Source organism: Anomaloglossus baeobatrachus, chromosome 8 (genome assembly GCF_048569485.1).
Source record: "Anomaloglossus baeobatrachus isolate aAnoBae1 chromosome 8, aAnoBae1.hap1, whole genome shotgun sequence".
Taxonomy (NCBI): Eukaryota; Metazoa; Chordata; class Amphibia; order Anura; family Aromobatidae; genus Anomaloglossus; species Anomaloglossus baeobatrachus.
Genome location: NC_134360.1, coordinates 212,425,132 through 212,451,323, shown reverse-complemented (window position 1 = coordinate 212,451,323; position 26,192 = coordinate 212,425,132). Strand labels below are relative to the sequence as shown.

At 42.2% G+C, this 26,192-nt stretch overlaps 1 protein-coding gene across 6 annotated transcripts in view; it reads left to right on the top strand.

Annotated features, from left to right (window-relative positions):
- The window catches only part of ASTN1 (astrotactin 1), a 704,518-nt gene extending 678,537 nt beyond the window's left edge, over positions 1–25,981 (top strand). For 4 of the 6 annotated variants that reach the window (XM_075320156.1, XM_075320155.1, XM_075320157.1 and 1 more), the window contains 5 exons: positions 2,233–2,396; positions 6,725–6,860; positions 7,395–7,495; positions 16,618–16,801; positions 21,142–25,981. In XM_075320156.1, coding sequence (XP_075176271.1) covers positions 2,233–2,396; positions 6,725–6,860; positions 7,395–7,495; positions 16,618–16,801; positions 21,142–21,379 — 823 coding nt within the window. In that variant the 3' untranslated portion in view covers positions 21,380–25,981. The remainder of the gene's footprint in view (positions 1–2,232; positions 2,397–6,724; positions 6,861–7,394; positions 7,496–16,617; positions 16,802–21,141) is intronic. The other 2 variants (XM_075320159.1, XM_075320158.1) reach the window with 1 other exon arrangement.
- The last annotated feature ends 211 nt before the right edge of the window (positions 25,982–26,192 follow it).

The window sequence follows — 26,192 nt, the reverse complement described above, 5'->3', positions numbered from 1 at the left end:
CCAAGGTATTGTTTAATCCTGAACTCTTCTGTATCCTATGTACATTTTACTGTAGAGTTTCTTTCGTTACATTATGTTTGGGGTTTCTCCCAAACTCAAAGTCTTAAGGTCGCTTTACACGCTGCGACATCGCTAGCAATTGCACCCGCCCCCATCGTGCGTGCGTCACGGGCAAATCGCTGCCTGTGGCGAACAATATTGCTAGTACGTGTCACACGCATACACCTTCCCTTACAACGTCGCTGTGGCCGGCGAACAAACTCTTTTTTTAAGGGGGAGGTTCGTGTGGCGTCACAGCGACGTCACACAGCGGGCCACTAATAGAAGCGGAGGGGCGGAGAGCAGCCGCATTATCGACACTCCAACCTTGTTGCCGGAGGACGTAGGATCACTGTTGTTCGTCGTTCCCGGGGTGTAACACGTAGCGATGTGTGCTGCCTCAGGAACGACGAACAACCTGCGTCCAAAATGAGCAACGATATTTGGGAATGGAACGACGTGTCAACAATCAACGATTTTTGCCATTTTTCGGATCGTTAGCTGTCACTCGTAGGTGTTATACGCAACGATGTTGCTAACGACGCCGGATGTGCGTCACAAATTCCGTGACCCCAACGGTATCTCATTAGTGATGTCGTTGCGTGTAAAGCGGCCTTTACAGTTGGGCCATTTTAATTCTGAGCCCTAATGGGCTGTGGAATGTATTGGTAATATACAGCGTAAACAATTAACTATCAAAAATGTTCCCACGAAGGTGCCAGGTAATGACGCCAACTCATCAGAAAATGTACTAACTGCATAATGTGAGTGCCACAGCAGTTAGAGGAATAGAAAAGGAAGTCCGCCCATCCATTCAAAAGCTAAGATGTGGACGTCCAGGCAAAATATTGGAGTCAACAAGTCAGCTCATCACAAGGTCTATCAGTTCTGGAGCAAAAAACATAGCAGTGGAGGCAGCTCGTATGATTCGTAATAGTGTGATCACAGACATCCATGCAAGGACCGTGCAATGCACGTTACACAAGTCTGGAATGGTGGCCCGAAAAAAGGTGAAGAAGCCGAGGCTTCGTCATAAGAAGCTTTGGCTCGAGTTTGCAAAAGAGTACAAAAAGTGGACAGTAGAAGATTGGAAATGGGTGATTTGGAGACATGAAGCAAAAGTCAATAGACTAGGCTCTGTTGGGTGCAAGTGGGTCTGGAACAAACAACAAAAAAAGGGGCTAACAGGTTGAGAAATGGAAAGAACTTGTGGAGGAAGCGTGATGATATGGGGTTGTTTCACATCCAAAGCCATTGGATACATGACCAGGATCGAGGGTGGTCTCAATGCTGAGCTATATGTGAGCATCTTACAAGATAAGTTACTTCATATACTCGAGTATTATAGGTATGAAAAAGGACAACATAGTGTTCCAGCAGGACAACTATCCGAAGCATATGGCGGGATTGACAAAGAAATGCCTCAATGACATTGAAGTAAAGGTGCTGGATTGGCCTCCACAGTCCCCAGACCTCAACCCAATTGAACACTTGTGGATAGAGTTAAAGAAAAAGCTGTATATATACCCAAACGAGTCGATCAGTATCTACCAATATAGGGAGTGTGTAGAAGAGACCTGGGATCATATGTCGGTCAAGATCAAGACTTGCTTGAATCTGATCGAGAGCATGCCCCCAAGAATTGTTGAAGGACAAATGTGGATTTACAAAGTATTAACAACATAATAAAAATGTTAATTTAAATTTTAGGAGCAAAACAGTAACAATGCAGTGACATGACAAGAATCTGCATAACAAACCATGTGCTAAATAGTTGCAAGTCAATTTTATGTATGAGATAACCAAGATAATTTTCTCTAAAATTATGATAGTCTCATGTTCGAACTGTAGTGGATGGTGAGATATGGAGCCTTAAAGTCAAAAGATCAAAACATTGTTACCCTTTTGCTCGTCAGTGTATGCCATCATTTTTTATGAAGGGAATAGAGCTTCAATGTTTTCATCAGTTATTACTGAAATTTACAAATGTAGCAGCCATTGTTTTAACAGCCAAATGCGCCTGTAAATGCTATTTAAATAGTGAGGTGGATCTATACTAAGTGGATGAACAGCACGCTGCATAAATAATGTTGGCATGCTAGATCCTATGAGTAGCCGGCTGTGGCTTTTAGGATAATGGACCGGCAGCTGTACATGAACATGTCAGAACTGAAGACCCTCTCTCCCCCATAGGTTACACCTGTCTATGCTGCAAGAGCCCAGCAGTTCCCTCCTGGTGCTTGAATGGATGCATTACGAGTCCCCAATTGGAGCACGAATAGTAGATTATCTCATTAGCCAGGAGAAGGTCACTGACAAAATGGACCATTCCAAAGTGGAAGCAGGTAACAATGACGGTGAGAAGAGTTTTTAAGATAAATCATATTACTTTTAGATAACAAATATTGCGCGTCTGTGTGTTCACAGAGACAAGTCCGTTTTTCTCCGGCAGCACTGATGTCACATGGACCACACAGTGGTGTGATCCGTGTGACACGTACCGGAGAAAACATGTGTCTTTGAAATAAAATATTTTTTATACTCACCTGTCTCCAGCGCTGCTGTCTTCGGCGCTGTTGTCTCTTGCTTCCAGGCCCGCTCATTATGCTCATGAATATTCACTGCACCATGGACCCGGAAGCAGCAGCGCCAGAGATATCAGTACCATGGACAGCAGTGGCAGGGACAGGTGAGTAAAAGGTTCCTAATCTCCGAGTGCTATCACAAATAGCTCACGGAGAGCACACGTGCCAAAATCACGGCACATGTATAACCAAACGTACCTTCAATGAGTCCGTGAAAAATGTGTGTGAGAAACAGTCCTAGGAGAGAGCTTCTGCTAGACATCTCTAGGTAAATGAAAGAACACCAAGAAGCGAAGGCGCAAACTAGGGTCCTATCTGAAATAAAGAAAGACGTAAGCTCACCTTTTTAAATTGTATGACACAACAAGACAATAATGGAGCAGCTCCTGCAGATACACGAGTGCACAGAACAGTGCAGACAATGCAGAAAAAGGACAGAAGACATGTTCACTCCGTGCCGCTGCTGAAGACTTTCTAAAGGAAGATCCAGTACTGTGGTACTTTTCCTAAGTGAAGAAGAAGCTTAAAATGGCTTTGAAATGCATTGAATAAAAACCACTTATCTCTACTGGTGTGTCCTTTGGAGAGCCTTCAGCAGCAGCACGGAGTGAACACGTCTTCTGTCCTTTTTAGACATCTCTAGGTGGCAAAGTATCTCACCAAGAAGAAAAAGATTGTCAGTTTAGAAATGGACCTGCTGGATTTTTAATTCCCTTCAAAATTATCTGTCAACGAAGACTAGAGGCAAAAATATAACTTAAGGCCCCGTTACACGCTACGATATGTTGGGCGATATGTCGTCGGGGTCACAGATTCCGTGACGCACATCCGGCATCGTTTGACATATCGTAGCGTGTGACAGCTATGAGCGACTGTTAACAAGCAAAAATACTCACCTTATCGTTGCTCGGTGACACGTCGTTCATTTTCAAAATATCGGTCACATTCCGTGAATCACGGCACACGTGGGTTGTCTAACTGCAATCGGGGCTCCGTTCTCCGTGGCCTGTGATTGCACTTAGAGATTAACTCACCTGTGCGCGTTCCCGCTCTCCATGGTGCTGATCGCTCCCGCGGTGCAGCATCCGGCCGGCGCTGACCCCCGCAGCAGCTGCTTCCGGGTCGGCTGTGTCGTGCATCATGAATATGCGCGACAGTAATGAGCCGGCTCAGAAGCAGCAGGGAGAACGGGCTGCAGAGGACATCGCTGGAGCCGGGTGAGTTAAAATTATTTTTATTTTAAAAGCACGTTTTTTTCTGGCACGTGTTTCATGGACCACACCACTGCGTGGTCCGTGGGACATCAGTGATGCCAGAAAAAAATGGACATGTCTCCGTGCGGCAATCACGGACACGCGGGTACGCCGCACGGAGACACGTGCAGTGAAAAATCACTGATGTGTGAGCAGACCCATTCATTAGAATGGGACTGCTTATGTCAGTGATTCTGGTACGTTTAAAAAAAAGCACAAACGTACCAGAATCACTGACGTGTGATCAGGCCTTAAAGAGGATGTCCACTACTTAGTGATAAGGTTTTGCCGCTAATCATGCTTCATCAGGGAAACATAAGCTCATACAGAAATAGTTATGTTTTTAGTATCTTCAGTACCCACCACCTTTGTCGTGTCATCACAACTATTAAAATCTATCAAAAAGCCTCCTGAATATGTTTCGCCACTAATCATGCTTCATCAGAGATACATGGGCTCATACTGCAGTAGTTATGTTGTTAGTATCTTCAGTACCCACCATGTTTCTCGTGCCACCAGAGCTATTAAAATCTATCACAAAAGCCCTCTGGATAAGATTTTGCCACTAATCATGTTTCATCAGGGATACAGTGCTTACAAGTAGTCTTCAACCCCCTGCAGATTTAGCAGGTTTGATAAGATGCAAATAAGTTAGAGCCTGCAAACTTCAAACAAGAGCAGGATATATTAACAGATGCATAAATCTTACAAACCAACAAGTTATGTTGCTCAGTTAAATTTTAATAAATTTTCAACATATAAGTGTGGGTCAATTATTATCAACCCCTAGGTTTAATATTTTGTGGAATAACCCTTGTTTGCAATTACAGCTAATAATCGTCTTTTATAAGACCTGATCAGGCCGGCACAGGTCTCTGGAGTTATCTTGGCCCACTCCTCCATGCAGATCTTCTCCAAGTTATCTAGGTTCTTTGGGTGTCTCATGTGGACTTTAATCTTGAGCTCCTTCCACAAGTTTTCAATTGGGTTAAGGTCAGGAGACTGACTAGGCCACTGCAACATCTTTATTTTTTCCCTCTTGAACCAGACCTTGGTTTTCTTGGCTGTGTGCTTTGGGTCGTTGTCTTGTTGGAAGATGAAATGACGACCCATCTTAAGATCCTTGATGGAGGAGCGAAGGTTCTTGGCCAAAATCTCCAGGTAGGCCGTGCTATCCATCTTCCCATGGATGCGGACCAGATGGCCAGGCCCCTTGGCTGAGAAACAGCCCCACAGGATGATGCTGCCACCACCATGCTTGACTGTAGGGATGGTATTCTTGGGGTCGTATGCAGTGCCATCCAGTCTCCAAACGTCACGTGTGTGGTTGGCACCAAAGATCTCGATCTTGGTCTCATCAGACCAGAAAACCTTGAACCAGTCTGTCTCAGAGTCCTCCAAGTGATCATGAGCAAACTGTAGACGAGCCTTGACATGACGCTTTGAAAGTAAAGGTACCTTACGGGCTCGTCTGGAACGGAGACCATAGCGGTGGAGTACGTTACTTATGGTATTGACTGAAACCAATGTCCCCACTGCCATGAGATCTTCCCGGAGCTCCTTCCTTGTTGTCCTTGGGTTAGCCTTGACTCTTCAGACAAGCCTGGCCTCGGCACGGGTGGAAACTTTCAAAGGCTGTCCTGGCCGTGGAAGGCTAACAGTAGTTCCATAAGCCTTCCACTTCCGGATGATGCTTCCAACAGTGGAGACAGGTAGGCCTAACTACTTGGAAAGGGTTTTGTACCCCTTGCCAGCCTTGTGACCCTCCACGATCTTGTCTCTGATGGCCTTGGAATGCTCCTTTGTCTTTCCCATGTTGACCAAGTATGAGTGCTGTTCACAAGTTTGGGGAGGGTCTTAATTAGTCAGAAAAGGCTGGAAAAAGAGATAATTAATCCAAACATGTGAAGCTCATTGTTCTTTGTGCCTGAAATACTTCTTAATACTTTAGGGGAACCAAACAGAATTCTTGTGGTTTGAGGGGTTGAATAATAAATGACCCTCTGAATAAACTTTTCACAATTTAAAAAAAAAAAATAAAAAAAGAAATAACATTCTTTTTTGCTGCAGTGTATTTCACACTTCCAGGCTGATCTACAGTCCAAATGTCACAATGCCAAGTTAATTCTGAATGTGTAAACCTGCTAAATCTGCAGGGGGTTGAATACTACTTGTAGGCACTGTACATAGGGTCATACTACAAAAGTTATGTTGTTAGTAGCTTCAGTACCCACCATCTTTTACGTGTCACCAGAACTATTAAAATCTATCACAAAAGCTCCCTGGATAAGGTTTCGCCACTAATCATGCTTCATCAGGGATACATAGGGTCATACTACAAAAGCTATGTTATTAGTATCTTCAGTGCCCATCATATTTCTTGTTCCACTAGAACAATTAAAACTTATCAGAAAAAAACTCTGACTATGTTTCACTGCTAATCACGCTTCATCAGGGACACACGGGCTCACACTGCAATAGTTATGATGTTAGTATCTTCAGTTCCCACCCATCTTTCTCGTGCCACCAGAGCTATTAAAACCTATTAAAAACCCCCCTATATACGTTTCATCACTAATCATGCTTTATCAGGGACACATAAGCTAAATATCTGCATAAACTCCACCAATTTTGAATTGAGGGCAGACTAATAAAAATAACCTGTAAGTGAGTGTGTTCATTTTATCATACTTAATATTTATCCGTTATATCTGAGGTTGTAGTATTTTAGTTTGAGTTTTATGTCTGTACTGATGTATTATATACCTTGTATTTACATCTTTTATATGCTGATTTAATACTGTACCTCTTTTTTTCATTAATATCCTCCACCATTTCCATTATCAGAGACCGTCTTAAGTTTCGTTGAAGATATCATCTCAGGAGCCAAATCTCCATGTGTGATGCCGGCCCAAGTCCCTGACAAACATTCCTCGGTTCTATCGATCGTGGTCCGCTGCCTGGAGTCTGACACTTCTTACACGTGAGAGTTATCCTCCGCTGCTCCATAATGTTATTTGATTATCAGGGGTATAATGGAGTCAGACTCTGCCGGTTAAAGTGCTCTGATTCTATTTTCATTTAAATTGACCATCTTTAGCATTAGTAAAGTGAATCAGTGAAGTGAATTATTATGGAGCATTGTGGGAAAAAAAGGTTAATAGATTTTGCTATTAATAGTCCCTGTATTATTTAACAGGTGACATGCTGTTGCCTTAGGACTTATGGGCCCCTTAATAACCCCGGTTTGGTAAATTAATCTTTTGATATTACTCCCATTTAATCATCTTTGGTAATATCTATTCACATTGAGGTCTTAGTTTGGCCACAGTATGATAAGCTTTGCACCGCGCCTTAGGGTTCCGCTCTTTATACTGTAGCAGGTAATATAATTTGTGATCTTCATCCTAGACAGGTTTAGCAGCTTAACCCCTGTTATTCCCCGACTTAAGAAAATCTTTTGGCACATCTTGTGCATTGATCAAAATAAAATCGTCTTGTCTCCCGGCTTGATTAGGTTCACACTATGGGGAGTTGATAACACCGGCAGACGTTCCGATCCGAGTCATGTGACCGTGCGAATGCCGTGTCCGGAGGTGGATGATGTAAAATCTCAAGGTAATGTTTATTTTAAATCTCACAAAGAGGATTGTTTAAAGAATATCGACCAAAGGTGGTACGAATTGAATCACAAATCCAATTTTATTGGCCAACAAATGGGTGTGTGGCCACTACACGGTATAGGGAGTACCTTTCATGATTGTAGCATGGCTCTGACTCTGCAGAGCTGGTGCATGTATGTTGTATCTGAGGTTAGATCCTAGGGGAGGTGCCTGTTCAATTGTGCCTCGTTCCGAAGGTCACGCCACAATATCTTGGTGTTGTTACCTCCGGAACGCTGCCAGTAATAGTTCCTGTTCTGCAGCATTCAACTGGTTCCTGTGAGTGTACTCTGATCAAGTCCCGCTACCCAGTACCGTTCTCCCTTACCTTGGTCCCTCCTGCCTGGTCTGACCTCCCTGCCCACCTGACCCTGGTCCCATTCCGTGTCCTCACCTCCACTCCCTCCTCTGTGCGTACGTGTTCTCCCTGTACTCCGTCCCTCCTGCCCGCTCTGTCTTTCCTGTTTTCCTGACCCTTTTTCTGTTCCGTGTCTCAACCTCCGCTCCCTCCCCTGTGCTTACTTGTTCTCCCGGCCTCTGACCTCGGTTTTGTTCTTTGACTTTGGCTTGCTTACTCTTCGGTACAGAAGTGACTTCCCGGCACAGACATTGGCTGACTGACTATCCCTGCGCTTGTGTTAGCGACGTCTACTGGGCCTCTGTCTTCTTGCACTCAGGACCTATTCCTCCACCTGAGTCCCAGCGCCCCCTAGTGATAGCTTTACAGTACCGCCTCTAACCTGCTCTTCTTTTTATTAGCCATCCTGGCATAACATCAACTTTACAGCAGATAAGAGGAAGTACTCTGCCTCCCGTATAGCAGCCACAGTCCACTATTGTGGCAGAAGGAATGGAAAGTGTGATTAAATTCTCACCAATTCTAATGTCGACACATTCATTGGCATTTATATGACTTATATGATAATAGGCGTCCTTCCAGATATCCAGGATACGTTTTGGGCCAGAACCAGGTTTTTTTTGTAAACCTAGTTAGACCCGCTAATCCCGGGTATCACTAATAAGAAGTGTAAAAGCTTTAGTGTCTTCTGATTGAGGTCTGATCCAGTTGGGATCTTTTTACATCAATTAAGAAATGTGCCCCTCAGAGCATTTGGTGGCATCACAAATCTGAACCAGACCTCAATCAGGGGACAATAAAACTGTCACACTCCCTATCTATGAACTGCTCCAATATTTACTGCCACAACAGTGAGTCCCCTTCCCATACGGATAGTTCTGCTTCACGTAACTTGTCTTATTTAAATCAAATCTTTATTTTTATATAGCGCTGACATATTCCGTAGCGCTTTACATACATCAGGAACACTGTCCCCATTGGGGCTCACAATCTAAAGTCCCTATCTGTATGTCTTTAAAATGTGGGAGGAAACTGGAGCACCTGGTGGAAACCCATGCAAACACGGGGAGAACCTACAAACTCCTTGCAGATGGTGTTCTTGGTGGGATTTGAACCCAGGACCCCAGAGCTGCAAAACTGCAGTGCTAACCACTGAGTCACCGTGCCGCCCTGCACTATTCTATGTCCTATTATGTATACAGTAAATATGTGTCTCTTCAGATTTTGTGTTATATCATGCCTGATGAAGAGACCTGAGTACTCTCAAAAGCTTTTTATTTATTAACACCTTTAGGGGTACTTTGCACATTACGACATCGCAGGTGCGATGTCGGTGGGGTCAAATTGAAAGTGACGCACATCCGGCGTCGCTGTCGATATCGTAGTGTGTAAAGCCTAGATGATACGATTAACGAGCGCAAAAGCGTCGTAATCGTATCATCGGTGTAGCGTCGGCGAATTCCATAATTACGCTGACGCGACGGTCCGATGTTGTTCCTCGTTCCTGCGGCAGCACACATCGCTGTGTGTGAAGCCGCAGGAGCGAGGAATATCTCCTACCGGAGTCACCGCGGCTTCCGTAGGATATGCGGAAGGAAAGAGGTGGATGGGATGTTTACATCCCGCTCATCTCCGCCCCTCCGCTCCTATTGGCCGCCTGCCGTGTGACGTCGCAGTGATGCCGTACGACCCGCCCCCTTAATAAGGAGGTGGTTCGCCAGCCAGAGCGACGTCCCAGGACAGGTGAGTCCATGTGAAGCTGCCGTAGCGATAATGTTCGCTACGGCAGCTATCACAAGGATATTGCAGCTGCGACGGGGGCGGGGACTATCGCGTGTGACATCGCAGCATCGGCTTGTGATGTCGCAACATGCAAAGCCCGCCTTACAGTTAGCCATTAAAAGGTATCAACCACTGAGGACTCTCCGGTTTTTTTTTGTTTTTTTTTTAAATCCCATCTACTGGCTAATACGATACAAAGATATATTTTACCTGTATCCCACTTATGAGAAATTCTGGGCTGCCGCTGACCAGCAGTCACCAATGGAGTGCCGTTCTGACAACGTTATCAGAAAGATGCCCCACAGGAATCGATGGACGTTGTAGGTCAACTCATTACACTTTGGATTACGTTGGAACTCCCAGAATTTATTTTAAAATAATACATTGGTGAACGAGGGCATGTTGGGGAGTGTTTATTCAAATAAACTTTTTTTTTCCTGTGTCTGTGTCTTTTTTAACTCTCTACTTGCTAGGTTAGTAATTTACTAATCCCTGGGATTAATGTCAGCTGTCAATTCACAGCTGACATCAACCCCACAAGTATTACCCCAATTACCATGGCATCAGGCAATTGAAAAGGGTCAGATAAAGCACCAGAATTGGTGCATCTAATGGATGCGACACTTCTGGGACATCTGGGAGTTGGTCTTTTTAGGCTGGGATGGGAGTGGCCAAAAACCAATCGGCTTTCGATAATACCAGCCTTCAGCTGTCTGCTTTACCTTTGCTGATTATCAAAAATAGGATGGAATGCATGGCATTTTTTAAAATGATTTCTTTAAATAATTTTAATAAATGGCGTGGGAGCCCCACTATTTTTGATAACCAACCAAAGTAAAGCAGACTGCTGAGGGTTGTAGCCCACAGTTGTTTAGCTTTACCTGCGCAGGTTATCAAAACTAGGTGGGAGCCAACGTAATTTTTTATTATTCCATTTCCACATGTTTTTAAGGCAATTGCCCCTATTTTGCTAGCCTTTACTACAACCATTTTACAGCACAGAAGTTGGGGAAGTTCTGGTCTCCATTGATTTATATGTGGTTCACGGTCTGGGGTTACGTTTGGGTCAAGTCCGTGTCCCAAACCAAATTTTTAACTAAACTCCAAACGTCCACGGGTCCACTCATTACTATTTGGAAGAACCAGCTGAATCCCAACCCTGAGTAGCACTGAACCCCTATTACCCAAGGGGCCCCAAAAGCAGCTTTGCAACATAGAGAGATACCAGCATCATAAATAGTGCATTGTAGATAAGGGCTCTTTTGCAGATTTTGCACTGAGGCCCTCTAGAGCTTCAACTTATGCCTCTGGCTATATGCCTTTCTATGACTACATACATATGATTTTTTTGCATTTAGAATGCAATATATTATGGATACTTGCATGATTTCTTCTCATAGAGAGCCAAAATAACACCTAAGGGAATGGCTGTAATTTCAGTATACTTAAGCATTGGATTACATAATTTTCAGCACTCGTGTTTGTTTTTTTTTGTTGTTTGTCTTCCTCGTACTAAAATAGAGTAGAAATTAAGATATTTACTTAGTACTATGACAAGCTTCCTACCATCTTGTGCATATTTTATAATGAAATGCTCTTGTGCTGTAAATAAATTAATAGGTAGATGATGTTAAAAGAAAAAAAAACATATAAAATGCATCACAAAATATAAAACAACTCTAAAAAGGAAAAAAAAGTTGATTGTTGTGCCATAGTGTGAATAACGCTGGTACCCAGATGAGATATTGCAGCCCCCACCCTCCGCCTCTGTTCAGTCTCTGTAACAGGGAGATCAAAATTACATAAAGTAGTCAAAAATTCATAATACACAAAGCAGAATGTTGTTTTTTTACTATTCAATGAAAGCTTTTTTTAGAATTGCTACCATATATTACTCACTAAGAATTTTAAATATTAACTTTTCAATTGTGGACTTTCCCCATGGATTTTTGGTAGTGCATATTCCTGTTCCTGTCATGGGTTTTTTAAAGATCCTGTCTTGTGGGTATAATTTAGCTCTTACCACTTCCACAATACAGGTATGTTTGTCGAAGACTTTTTATGTACTTTCTGGCTTAAAAAAAACAGATATTTGACATTAGGGGGATGAAAATTTCAATATTGCATCATCTACAAATTCAATATTGTATTTTTCATCTCTAAATCACATATACAAGTCCATCGAAATAAATTAAAATATCATCAAAAAGTAAATTTATTTCAGTAATTCAATACAAAAAGTGAAATACATGTGCAGCGCCCCACGGGGCAGGTGGTTAACCTACTCATCGCCGTGCCATTGCGGGTTGGGTCAGGCGATGCCACGGGTGGCCTTCCCTGGTTCCGGTGCCCCAAGGTGTGCAGTAAAAAGAAGGGAAAGCGAGGTGATTGGGGAAAGTTTGTTGTGACGTCACCTGTGGTATGTGGCCAGGGAGTAGCCGCCACTGCAGAATTCCTTGCCGGGGCATGTGTTATGGCAGCCGGGATGGTGTCACTCCCCACAGGTGGAGCAGGTCCTGGGTGGATGACGTAGAGTTTGGCAGTCCGCTGGGGGCGACGGCGTCGCTAATCAGAGTCTGAGTCAGCAACTGCGGTTCCAGGTTCTTTTACTCACTGATTTAAAGCTGCACCCAAATGCTGGTCTCTGCCGTCGTGGGCTCCGGTCAATCCCAAGCAAGTAAGAGGCCAGTGCCGGTGTTTGAAGATTGAGAGAGAGAGAGACAGTGAGTGTCCTTTTTCTAGGATGTCCCCCTCAGCAGTTAGGTACCCGGGCTGAGCTCCCGCTCCAAGCCCCAGGCCTTGTAAAGTCCAAGAGTTTAAGAAGTGTCTTGTCAGAACTATGGTCTCGACTCGTCTGTCTGTATGTGAGTGTATTGCGCCTACTTCTACCCCCAAGTGGAACCCACCCCCCAGATGGCTGGCTTCAGTGACCGGGCAAGTCCCATGCATCGTGATGGCCACCCCCCCTATCTACCCTGAGCCAAACCCCCTGTGAGAAGGCTCCTAAGCTGTATGTAGAGTGTGAATGTGGAACATTGGTGATTAACCCCCCCCTTACCTGTGATGGATACCGCACCTTAACTGAGGTGCAGTACCCTGTGGTGACCAGAGCCTCAGGGGTGCCACACATGTATTATATGGAGTCATTACACACACAGGGATTTATTCCTATATATTATATAGAGTCATCCAGTACAACAAACATAGAAGGAAAAGTCCCACACCACCAAGCATTACCTGGGAAGGGTGTCACATGGGGGAGAAAATCTTCTCAGGTACTCTGTTGTCTCGGCTCAGAGGTGCTCGTCAGATAAGAGAAAGTATCCCATGTATAGTCCGCAAGAGAGATCAGACCGCACTCTCTGGTGTAAAGCAGATAGTCTTCTTTATTCAAAAACAGTGTATGATAAAAGGGCAGGAGAGGAACGAGGTGCAGGCTCCCTCAAGGATGACGTGAAACGGCCGTCGTCCTTGAGGGGGCCTGCACCTAGCTCCTCTCCTGCCCTTTTATCCTATACCGTTTTTGAATAAAGAAGACTATCTGCTTTACACCAGTGAGTGCGATCTGATCTCTCTTGCGGACATTATATAGAGTCATTACACACAGAGGGATCTATTCCTATATATTATATAGAGTCATTACACACAGAGGGATCTATTCCTATATATTATATAGAGTCATTACACACAGAGGGATCTATGTCAAGTGTTTATTTCTGTTAATGTTGATGATTATGGCTTACAGCCAATGAAAACCCAGCAAAATTATACAATTTTTCAAAGCTTGTAACCATAGAATACTGGCGTAAAGGCTTTGATGAATCGGGCCCCATGTGTTTCTAAACCTGTTCAACTCCTGCTACAGTCCAGGTTCGTGACAATGCACATTATGGACCCATGGACGCAGTCTCGGTGGTTTTCCTACTGACTGACTCTACGATTGCTGCTGAAAACCCACCAGACTCTTGGGTTATTCTGTTGCTTTTAAATCTCTGGTATTAAAACACTGGCTATAAAAACAGCTTACATACCCAGACCAAACCAAGTTCCGGCTCATGAAATCCCCAAATGCTCAGAAAAAAACAAAACACATTATAGAATCCAAGATCAAGTTTCTTTGCATTTGTAATTAATTAAATGTTTTAAATGACTGGAAAGTTCTTTGTTTAGTTACATGACCTCGACTGTTATATTTTTTGTATTCAGTGATATTTGTTACAGCAGTTCCTGCAGTTTAGCTTCTTTTGCAAACCAATTAAATCTAATTAAGACTTAAGTTAATAAACTGTTAAAGATGACGAAGAAAATGGGTTATTGTTTTGCCTCGATGCATCTACAGAATATTCTGCGGTGTTTTTTTTCAATTCAGGCTTTAAGAAAATTTACCACGATGATGAATTCTCAATGAAGATGAGGGACTCGTGTGCAGAACATCTTGAACACAAGTGATGCTCTGCTGTACCTTCCTGGATTACAGTGTCGACAGTGGCATTATTACTTTGTGCAGAGCATCTTGCACACAGGTTTACTCTGCCACACTATCCTGAACTACAGAGCCAGCAGTGACATGTTTTCTTTGTGCAGAGCATCTTGCATTTGGAGATGCTCTGCTGTGTTTCTTTGAGCACTGGCTGACAGATTGTTTGACAGCACAGGATTCCATGCTGGTTCTGGGAGGTGTTCCACCTTCTGGGTAATTACTCTGTTTTATTACTGAGCTTGCTCTCCCAGAACCTCGCCAGTCGTACACTCTGGTTCTGTAGTTGTGCTCTTGGCTTGTGTTTGTGCCTTTTTCTGATCTAAAGGCCGCTTTACACGCAATGACTTATCTAACGATATGTCGTCGAGGTCACGGAATTCGTGACGCACATCCGGCATCGCTAGCGATGTCGTTGCGTGTGACACCTACGAGTGACCGCTGACGATCAGAAATACTCACCACATCATTGATCGTTGACACGTCGTTCATTTTCCAAATGTCATTGCTCGTGCTGGACGCAGGTTGTTCCTCGTTCCTGAGGCAGCACACATTGCTACGTGTTACACCCCGGGAACGACGAACAACAGCGTTCCTGCGTCCTCCGGCAACGAGGTGGGCATATGGTTAATGCAGCTGCTCTCCGCCCCTCCTCTTTTACTGGTGGGCCGCTATGTGACGTCGCTGTGATGCCGCACAAACCACCCCCTTAAAAAAGAGGTTGTTCGCCGGCCACAGCGACGTCATTAGGAAGGTAAGTCTCTTTGACGTGTCCGAGTTATATTGTTCGCCACGGGAAGCGATTTGCGCGTGACGCACAACCGACGGGAGCGGGTGCGATCGCTAGTGACATCACTAGCAATATCGCTGTGTGTAAAGCAGCCTTAAGTTTCTTGACGCCAGACCGTTGTTTGACTCCTCTCTTCCCGCTCCCTGTGTTTGTCATTACCACTTGGCTTCTGACCTTGGACCGTTACTTGACCACATCTCTGTCTACTCCCTGAATTTTAATATGTACTCTCCTGGAATTCTGACCCTCAGCTTGTGACTTGACTGCGTTTCTGCTTACTCCCTGTGTCCTGTCGTGTCCTCCTGTTTCCTGACCCCATCTTGGCTGACTACCCTTTCGTCTATATTACCCGTAAGTTGCGACTAGCATCACACCTGGGAAATTATAGAAGAAATTGTGATTCACTTTGCTTGAATCAATTAAAATATTCACTTTTATTTTACACAATTCAGAAGATTGGATCAGTCAGAGAAGACACTCATAAGCTCAAATGCAGACAAGCGGGCTTTCCTATATGTTGCAGCTATCAGATTAAATAGTATAGCAAAAGCAATAAGGAGGAACTATTATAGCCTGTATAAAACCAGAGGCAGGGACTGCAGCAGTCATATTATAATGAATCTGTGAGTACATGTCACAGCTCATAGCTTAGCCATAGAGATAGGGAGAGAAAGTGATAAAACAATGAACAAATTCTGCAGATAACATATGACAGCATAGAACTGAAGAATTATTATTAATATTATTAATTAGTATAGCGCCATTTATTCCGTGGCGCTTTACATTTGACAAAAGGGTGCACATAATAGGAACAAGTACAATAATCATAAACAAAACAAGGAACAGACTGGTACAGGAGGTAGAGGGCCCTGCCGGCGAGGGCTCACAGTCCACAAGGGATGGATGAGGTTACAGTAGGTGAGGGTAGAGATGGTCGTGCAGCGCTATAGCCGACTGAGGGTTACTTCTGGTTGTAGGGTTGTTAGAAGAGGTGGGTCTTCAGGTTCCTTTTGAAGCTTTTCAAGCTGGGCAAGAGTCAGATGTTGTAGCAGAGTTATAGGGAAAATCTTGGATGCGATGGTGGGAAGAGATGAGAGGGGAGCAGAGAAGGAGATCTTATGAGGATTGGACGTTATGTGCAGGTAAGTACCGGAAGACTAGGTCACAGATGTAGGCAGGAGACAGGTTGAGGATGGCTTTGTATGTCATGGCTAGGGTTTTGAACTGGAGTCATTGGGCAATGGGAAGCCAGTGAAGGGATTGGCAGAGAGGAGAAGCTGGAGAATAGCGGGGGGACAGGTTACCGTTCCATTACATATAGCCATATATGATACTCACTTTATTCACTGATGGAAAACAGTTTATGTTTCTACATATAAGAAAAATCACGGTCAATTGAATGATGCCTAATGCTGTATTTGCATCAAAGATCTTGAAAGGGGTTGGATACAGTCCTAGGAGACCTCAGGGCATTACACTCAGCTTTTCAGGGCAGTTGGAGGAATTGTAACATTTGCAGATCACAGGAAATCAATTCCCACAAATGAAATTATGGGGAAAAATTAGTTGTAGCTGGAGAGTTTGAATTTCAGGTCCACTCATCTGTAGTTGGAAAAAATGCACTATGTTTTAGGTCTTGTTAATGTTACTGTTCTTTTTCTCAACTCTTAGAGGTTGCTGATAAGATCTACAACCTTTTCAATGGCTACACCAGCGGTAAGGAGCAGCAAACAGCATACAACACCTTGCTAGAACTTGGGTCCCCCAGTCTACACCGTGTACGATTCCACTACAACCAGCACTTTCAAAGTTTTGGAGAATTTACATGGCGTTGCGAGGATGAATTGGGACCCAGGTATTCTTTTCATTAAAATTAAAACTTGTTTGTGTGGGTTTAGTACCATGTCTTGTGACTTTGAAGAGTGAGTGTTTTCTATTCTGTCTCTATGGATGAGGAATTAGCTCAAAAGAAGCAAATAGATATCAATACCCCCCAATACAAGGTAAAACAAGTGACCATACTACTCTACTTTGTAAAGAAACTGTCTTGATTCTCATATTCTGCAAATTGCGATCCAATGGGCTTTTAATCTTCATTGGCATAGTATGGCACTATGGCTGAATAAACATCCTCTCCTTCACTTCCTGCCATATGTTGTACCTGCCGTTGCCTTTCCATGAATTGAAAAGCCGCCAATCTGTTATACCAGTATATAGATTGACAGGAAAGCAGGAGCCAAGACAAAGATCCAGTCTTCTTTCTCTGCTACCTGTGATGGATTGCACTTGACAACAGGCAGTGAACAACAAGTAGACAGAAAAGGAACATCTAATGGAAGGTTTTTTTATGGGTAAAACAACATCATTGTCAAATGAAGTGATCTGCACATTGTCAATGTAGCACATTATCTATCAAATGAGATCAAGTTTCGTGATGGGCGGACATGGACTGTAGAAGAACCCGCGCACCAACCCAAGGCCTGGAGTTCTGAAGGAACTCCTGGTATAAATCTAAGTCCGGCCACCTGGGTAATAAAGAAAAATCAAAGAAAAAAGGTAAAAATTAGGAATAAAGCAAGCGCTTCATACTTACCGGTCTCTGCGCAGCTGTACACTGCTTCTGGGGCCGCTCACGCTACTTCTGGGGCTGCTCATTATCTTCATGCTTATGCACTGCTTCCCCCGCCCACATCTCTGATTGTTTGCAGTCAGACAGTGCCCCCACCCTGTTTAACAGCGTGTCTGACTGCTTTCAATGAAAAGCGCTGTCTGTGTCTAGATTGGTGTAAATATAAATAAATACAAAAAATTGATGTAGGGTGCCTCCATATTATGATGCCCAGCTTTTTTACTATTATTTAAATAAATAATTTTAAAAACCGTTGTGCGGTCCTCCTAATTTTGATATTCAGCCATGATAAAGCTGTCAGCTCGGAGCTGGTATTCTCAGGTATGGCAGGTTTATGGTTATTGGGCCCCCCAGCCTAAAAATAGCAGCCTGCAACTACCCAGGATTGTCACATCCATTAAATGTGGATGTGACATGGAACTTTACCTTGCTCTTCCTGATTGCCCTCGTGCGGTGGTAATCGGGATAATAAGGGGTTAATAACAGCTCACAGTTGCCACTAAGCCCTAGATTAGTAATGGGAGGCATCATTCTCTGCCTGAAGCTCACAGCGGGCAGTCATATTCTATGCCCGCATGCTTTCACACAGCTGGTATTGTTGTGGGACCTTATGTGGATTACGTTGGAGCTGAGTTCTTTTGGGGTTAATAAATTGATGAAAGATGATTTTTTTTTGTATTTTAGTTCAAATAAAGGATTTTTTCGGTATTTGTGTTTTTTTTCACTTACAGATTAGAAATGGGGGGTTCTCATAGAGGGCTTAGTGAGCTGTTATTAACCCCTTATTACTCCAATTGCAACCATACCAGGGCTATTGGGAAGAGCGGAGTAAAGTTCTAGGATAGTCGCATCTAATGGATACGACAATCCTGGGCGGCTGCAGGCTGCTATTTTTAGACTGGGGCCCAATAAGCATGGGTCTCCCCAACCTGAGAATACCAGTTCCCAGCTGTCGGCTTTATCATGGCTGGGTATCAAAATTGGGGGGACCGCAAGCCAGTGTTTTAAATTAATTATTTAAATCATTTTTAAAAAAGCCACATGCAGTCCTTCTTATTTTCTTATTTTGATACACACTAAGAAAAATGCATGGCAGGAGACTGCAGCCTGTAGCCGTGGGCTTTATCACGGTTGGGTATCATGATATGGGGGGACTTTATTTGTTTTTTTTTAATTTATTTTTAAACCAATAGAGAAGCACAGACAGTGTCTCTGATTGAAATCAGCCTGACTGCAACCAATCAGAGACGTGGGGACTGCTGGTGGGTGGCGGAAACAGTGCATATGCATGAAAGATAATGAGCAACCCAGGAAGTTGTGTTAAAGCCGCACGGTTAACTCAGTAAGGATAACGCGCTTGCTCCAATCCCCCTATCCCTTCTACCACCATTTTAAAGCGCCAGGTTCTTGTACACATAGACTTATATGGGGACCAGCATTTGGCCAGATATCCAAGATCAATTCCGTGCCCGACCCGAGTTATTTTTAAAGAGATCCAGTTGGAACCGCTGATTCCAGGTATCTACGAGTCCGCCCATCAATCAAGTTATCTAAAAGTATAGCCACTATTTAAATACTTATATTACATGGAGTGTCTTGAAAAAAAACTAAAAACCTTCATGCATAAAAACCCTCTACAAAGTTAATTTTACTAATTTTGAAAACAATGGCCAGATTTTTCTTTGTTTTCTAGATTAGCCTCCATTAACATACGAGAAGTAGCATTTGATAGGAAATCAGTGAAATTCGTCAATAGGCCAATTATAAGAGGATCCACAAGCAGCTAATTTCTAATTAATAGTAAATGTTAGCATCTGTGTAATTATTACATGTTGTGGTGTTTCATGTTATTTATTATTGTGATTACTTTATTATAATTAGCAGAATAAGTCTTTAATGTGCATATTTGTCCTCATGAATGTGTCTGTACTTTATAGTTATATCAGGGACATACTTATGTACTTGGCATTGATTGTAATTGTTGTTCACTGATTAAAAGGGATCTAAACTTTTGGAGAAAAAAAATAGCAACATATGTAATACTATCACAAAATAAACTATATCCACTGGCAAATCAGCAGAGAAGCTCTAATGGTCTTTGTTTACAAATGACTAACACTTGACCGCTGCAGTCAATCAGTGGTCTCATGATACCATAAATCTCACCACTGAGCAGTGATGGCATTAATACATCATAGTTGCATCAAACACTGATTTGTTACAGCTGTCATGTGCTGGATTCATTACAAACCTTTAGCAGCATAAGACATGCAGCATAGTGGTGGATACCACTGCCTTTACCACTACCCTGACAGTCTTAATAACAAGTTGTCTGATGAAGGCCACCTGGCCGAAACATCACATGTTGCTTTAAGACTTATGGAATAAATTCTTCGTTTGTATCACCATTTGAGAGTGCCTTGTTTCTAATTCTCTGGTTTCATTACAAAGACCGGTAGTACCGCTAGATCTTCTGCTCAGGATCACCAGAGGAAAAAGTGGGGAGTATAGTTTATTTTATTATATTATCACATTGGCTTTTGTAATATTTTGAAATGTTGGAATTACTATATACCGTACTTTTCGTTTTATAAGATGCATTAGATTATAAGACGCACCCCAAATTTAGAGGGAAAAAAGGGAAAAAGAAAATATGGTGTCCGTCTTATAATTCGGTGCTGGCTTACCGGAGAGGGGGGGCCGCGGTGGTGGAACGGGTTCACAGTGCAGTACAGTGCTGCGGTGCAGCAGGTGTCCCAGATGCTGTGAGGCAGGAGGAGCATCCAGAAATAGTCAACAGTGAAGCTTTCAAAGAAATGGGGCCAGGAATTGGCGCATGCGCCACCTCCGGGGGCCATTTTCCGTAACACTAGAAGTCCCAGAGAGGGATCATTTAACATTTCTACCTTTGGAACCCAGAGACGGATCGAATGACCTGAAGGATTTTAGTTAACATCCTATAATCACCGTCTTTTGTTCTGTAATTAAGGCCATTACTGTCGCACCACAGGAGGTTGTTGTTTTCCATTGAGTTTAGCCATTTAGTTTCTAGTTAGTTCTATTCAGTTTATTGTATTTGTCATTTGACCCTCTTTCGGGACTTCAGGGGGGAGCTCGAAATTTCTGGGACTTCTAGTGTTAAGTCCGCTGCAGGGAGATCAATGGGCCAGAGGCAGAACGTGCACAGATGAGATCTTGAGCTGAGAGCTACATCTGCGAACGCACCAACTCTGGGTGTCATTCTTTGAAGCCTGCACCGTGGACATTTACAGAATGGTGGCCCCTGCTGCACAGCCTGCAGCACAGCCTACAGCACAGCGCCCGCAGCTCACAGCATTGCCCCTGCCTCCTGTGACCCCTCTCCACCACCCAAGTAAGCTACGTTTGGATTATAAATGCACCCATCATTTTCCTCACAAATTTTTGGCAGGAAAAGTGCGTTTTATACTCCAAAAAATACGGTAATTGACAGTCTGTCCATGCAAATGTAACTATGTTGTGGAAAAATAAATTTGGAATCTTCTGTAAAAAAAAAATATTTTCAATAATTCTTTCTCCTTTTATAGGAAAGCTGGCCTAGTATTATCTCAATTAGAAGCTTTGAGTCCTCGATGCAGTGATCTCCTAGGCGAGCCAAGGATCAGCCTCCGGCGTTCTTCGTTGCGCTACCTAGCCTGTCGTTACAGTGAACCCAAACCCATTGCAATGAACTGGACTGAACTGAGTAGAGACCTGAGGAAGAACTGTGAGGAACAAATACTTATAGTACTGAGCAATGACTATGGAGACAGCAAAGACAACTAAAAGTCACTGGTGTCTCATCTAGTACCAGGACTCAGGAACACATTGCGCTTAACATAAAAGCAAGCTGACTTCGTAACTGTACAAAAAAAAAAGACTCGTTAATCAACTAGTCCTGTGTCAAGTTCTGTTCGTACAACAGAAATTAATCTGGACAACATATATGACTGCCACGTGTTAGTTTCTGGATGTATGAGCATGGCAAGAGATGTCATGGCCTCCTCAGTCTCATAGTGCACTAAACAGAAAGCAAGTGTACAAAGTGTAATACCGGAATCCTAACCCCCCCAGATGTATATCTGTAATGTCCTACAGTATTGCATCCAATGTTATGGATATAAATACCTAAATGGTTGCAACAATGACCAACTCAGGCTCTATGTCATGAAGATGTTTACCCCATTATGCCATAATACAATGTTAACCAAGATTTACAAACCAATGGAAAATTATACAATTTTTTTTTCTTTGGTTTATTGGTCGTAAAAGTTAATGTTCTTCCTTGGTTAAGAAAGTCCAACTTAAAGAGATCTAAAGCGAACCCCTTCTTTTCTATATCTACAAGTGATAACTAAGGATAACTACACATTAAGAGCTCTCTTCATGTGTTCGGTAACTCTTTTTGCTTCTAACTCTTGCTTCGAAAGAGTCTAGATGCGACAGAGCTGATCACACAGTGCCTAATTCTCACTGGGTTTGGTCTATTTATCGGTGTCTTCCAGCTGTACAACTGCAACAACTGATTCAGTAGCAGCTTCGCCCCAGGTAGAAGATTCGAGTCCCTTTTCCACCAAACAATTAGACATAAGCCAGAAAGGCATTTTTTACAATTTACTATTTTTTCTATCAAAATGAGTTGATAGCTTTTTTTATTGATCTCAATAGACCAGGACCTTAAAGTCTAGATGAGTTATGTTAATAGTTCATTTAGGGCAAGTCAATGTGAAATTTTTATCAAGATAACATGGTGAGGTTCAACTTCACAATGTATTCTATGGTGTGAGTGAAATACTCTCCTTCAATGCCATTAAAATTCCAAATTAGTAATATTTGTTTTACGAGCAATCGCGAAATCATGGCAGCACACATGTTTTGTGGTGTACTGAAACTTTGCTTTATAATATCATGTGACCAGTTTATATAGTATCCCAAACAAAGAAATAACTCCTCAGAACTATGCACTAATGAGAGCTGCAGGGGTGTGTATAGAAATGTGAAACTTCCCCGCCCATTAGTGTTAGCTGAGCCCTAAGACAAGATGGTTTCTATAAGATCAAAATGGATTGTATTCTTTCACAATGGGAATCTCAGGGGGTTGAATATATTAAGTTTGCTTACATTAACCTATTTTTACATCTACGATATGTAATTGTGAAACTATGTTGGCCCTTTTGTCTACAGGTGTCTTCTCTCTTACAATTCTCCTTAGCTTAATATATTACGAGAAAAAAAAAAACTAGATTTTTTTTTTTTTTAAAGAAATTTATGCTCAACATAATATTCTCTCTCTCTATATATATATTGGGTTGTTTCATGGTAAAATAGAGTCCTTAATCAAATTTGAACCAAGAATGAACACATCTGTATCTTCATTGGAACCATGGACCCCGATCATGGTCACATCTTTCTGCTGTTACCTGTTAGCGTGATTCCACTTTTCAAAATGAATGACTCTTAAAATTCTCAAACTTGATTTTTGAACTTTCCCTTTATCAATTACTTCATTATTGACTTATTTCTTCCTCTTCTATTCAAACAACTGTTGGGCATCTCATCTACGAGTATTTCCCACCAAAACATATTTTCATTTTCTCCCATATCAGATTTTAACTTCTTTTGACATAAGTCATCAGTAGGAATTTATAACCATTCACCATTCAACTGTAGAATCTAGACGTTCAAAGTCAACGTGTTTTTGGACAATTATGTTAACTTTTACCATTTGCTCCAACTGATTGACTTTGATGAAGGTCAAGATTTCAAATTTTTAGGTCTGAAATATTTTGCCCACTTCATGTAAGAAGCAATGAAGATTACCCAATTGTTTACTCTGACTATGTTGCATCTTATAGGACCAAGCTATTTTTTCGAAAGCATTGATGAACTGAAAAATATTCTTTGGCATGTTGGCGGATTACAGAGTCAAATGGCTTCAACTTTATCTTTTAAATTAAAGCCCCATTAGACTAAAATCTACCGAATTTGTCAATATCAATGTGTTCATCCAACAGTCTAATATGTATCCGGCCCCAACTCTATACTGATAGATGATATCGGGGTAGATAAGGAACTAACATGTCTAATTTCGGACTGCAGATCCTTTTTGTTCTATTAGAGATAAGATACCGCCTGAGATAGCCTAGTCTCTCATAAACAACACGGGAATGTGCAGCAGAATGGTGCATTCCTGTGCATGAGGGAGTCAGTAAGCGGGAGTGGATGGCTCAACTATATTCAGCCGACAGCTAACTAAAGTGTATGGGAGGGCTTTAGTTTTCTGTTCCATAATAGGACCACAAACCGGAAAATAATAAAATTCTGCATTTGCAATACATTGGACACTCATGCAACTTAGTTAAGAGCTTTTCTGCCTTGTACGCAGTGGTAAGCTGTCCGCCAAGTAAAAGAAGTCTCTTACCAATTACAGGCGATTCTGAAAGGTTTTTGACCGGAGCCTTCATCAGGTTTAAAAAAAAACCAGTTTGTGTGTTTTGAGAATCTTCTAATACAGAAATGACACCTACAATTGGTAAGAAACATCCTTTACTCGGCAAAGTGTTCGGTGCCGCAGTCCTGGACAGAGGTGAGTGTATATCACACACTTACTGCAACTTCCCCAACCGTCCTCCCCTATTCCCTAACTGCATAACCTCTTAAATATATTGTATTGCGTGGGGTTCTATCATGTATTTCTTCATGCTGCACTCATTTTCCCATCAAATATAGATGAGCCCCGCAACACAGACTTCTGATGGAGCCTCCAAATCTGATATGAAATTAGCCTTACACACCGGTTACTTCTCTCCGAATGTTTGTACATACTAATAATATAGAAGGAAGCTGCACTAACAATTCAAAGTATATAAGGTGTATGGCTTCCATGAGATATCATCAACAGAACAGATATATAGCATACTTATTTAGAATCATTGAATATATTAAAATTTATAAAAACATTAATTGACTATTTTTTATACATTGTCATATAATGGAAATGTCTACAACGTGGAGATTCAGATTCACTTTAACTCCTGGTCTTTTGGGTTCAAACATTAATACAAACAAGCTTACAATATTGTAAAGTCCGTAAAATGTGAAGAATACTTTCCTTATGCCTATAATAAAAACAGCTGAAATTTTACGAGTTGAACAAAAACGGGGATCAACGGTTACTTGCCAAAAGATATCAAGTAAGAAAATGAATTTTTCGGAAGATGAGGATATCTAGAGACTGGATCATCCAGCCTAAAATGACTTAAACTAGTCATTTTATTTTGTACTTTGCACTATTTTGTAGCAAATAAGTGGCATTAACAGCAGTGCAGAGTGTCAGTGACGTGCTCCCAGGACACACTTATTTCCTAGACTTGAATTAATTGGGTGTGGAGGGTGCAGCATCCGATGCTGTATCACTGAGTTACCCTTCAGCTCATAAATCATATTTTACCATAAATTTGTAAATTGTTTAACCAGTTAAAATATCAATACGTGACTGTTAAGAGCATATGAAAAAGACATGTCTTTAGCAAGTGAAATAATGTATACCATCCTGTATTAGGGTAGAGCCGCTGTTCTTACTCAATGACACATACCACTTTGACAGTAGAGTTGACAATCAATATTCTGGTCTATGAATTGGATAAGCAAATTATGTAAAAATTTTCATTTATTCACTGGTTTATTTATATATATAGATTTTGCTTCAAATTCTTCTAATTTATATTTCTGATAAGAAGCCGTTAGAAGATTTTTGGATTCGAAGAGCGGCCACCACTTGCAATGCAAGGCGTTCTGCAATTTAAGGGTCACCAGGACATAAAAATTGTTTTTCCCACCATGAATTTTAATAGATCTAAGGCTTTGTTCATACTATCATCTGAATACTTTCTGTAGGATTTTTTTTTCCATTACTTTTTTTTGCCTTTAACAGTCAAGTGGAATGGAAAAAAAAAATAACATGTAACTAGACTAAAGTAGTTGAGCCTCATGACCCAGTTAGAGGTCCTTGCAAACTATGTTCCTTCATATTAAATGGAGCTTGTATCTATATAAAACATTAGTTTAAAAAAATAACAGATGACTCGGTCCCAAAGAATTTTTATGGGATCCAGAAATATTTTATGACTCACATCATGTACGCATAATGGAAGCTGAAAAACACTACTTGGCTACTAGTATCAGCCTAAAATAGTTATATTTTTTTTTTAAAAATTCCACTTTAAAGACGTGGTTCACCATACAGCATAATGGCCACATCAATGTAAACCTCATAAAGAAGGCTTTTTTAAAATACCTTGTGTAGTCAATTCTGCCTTTGAGTGGCGACATTGCTTTCCGCTCATCCCCATAAAGTCACCCCGGGCTCTGTGATTTCTGTGATCCGGTGATTTCAAGTCAACTTCCAGTTGACCCAACATCACCGCGGCCGGCCCCAGTCTTCCTGAGTGACTGAGCTGTGAGCAGAGTTTCACCACTCGTCACAGTCCAGCATCGCTCCTGCTTGCGGCGAGATTCTGGGCTGTGACAAGCGGTGAAAATCCGCCCACAGCCCAGTCACTCAGGAAGACTGGGGCCGGCCGCGGTGATGTTGGGTCAA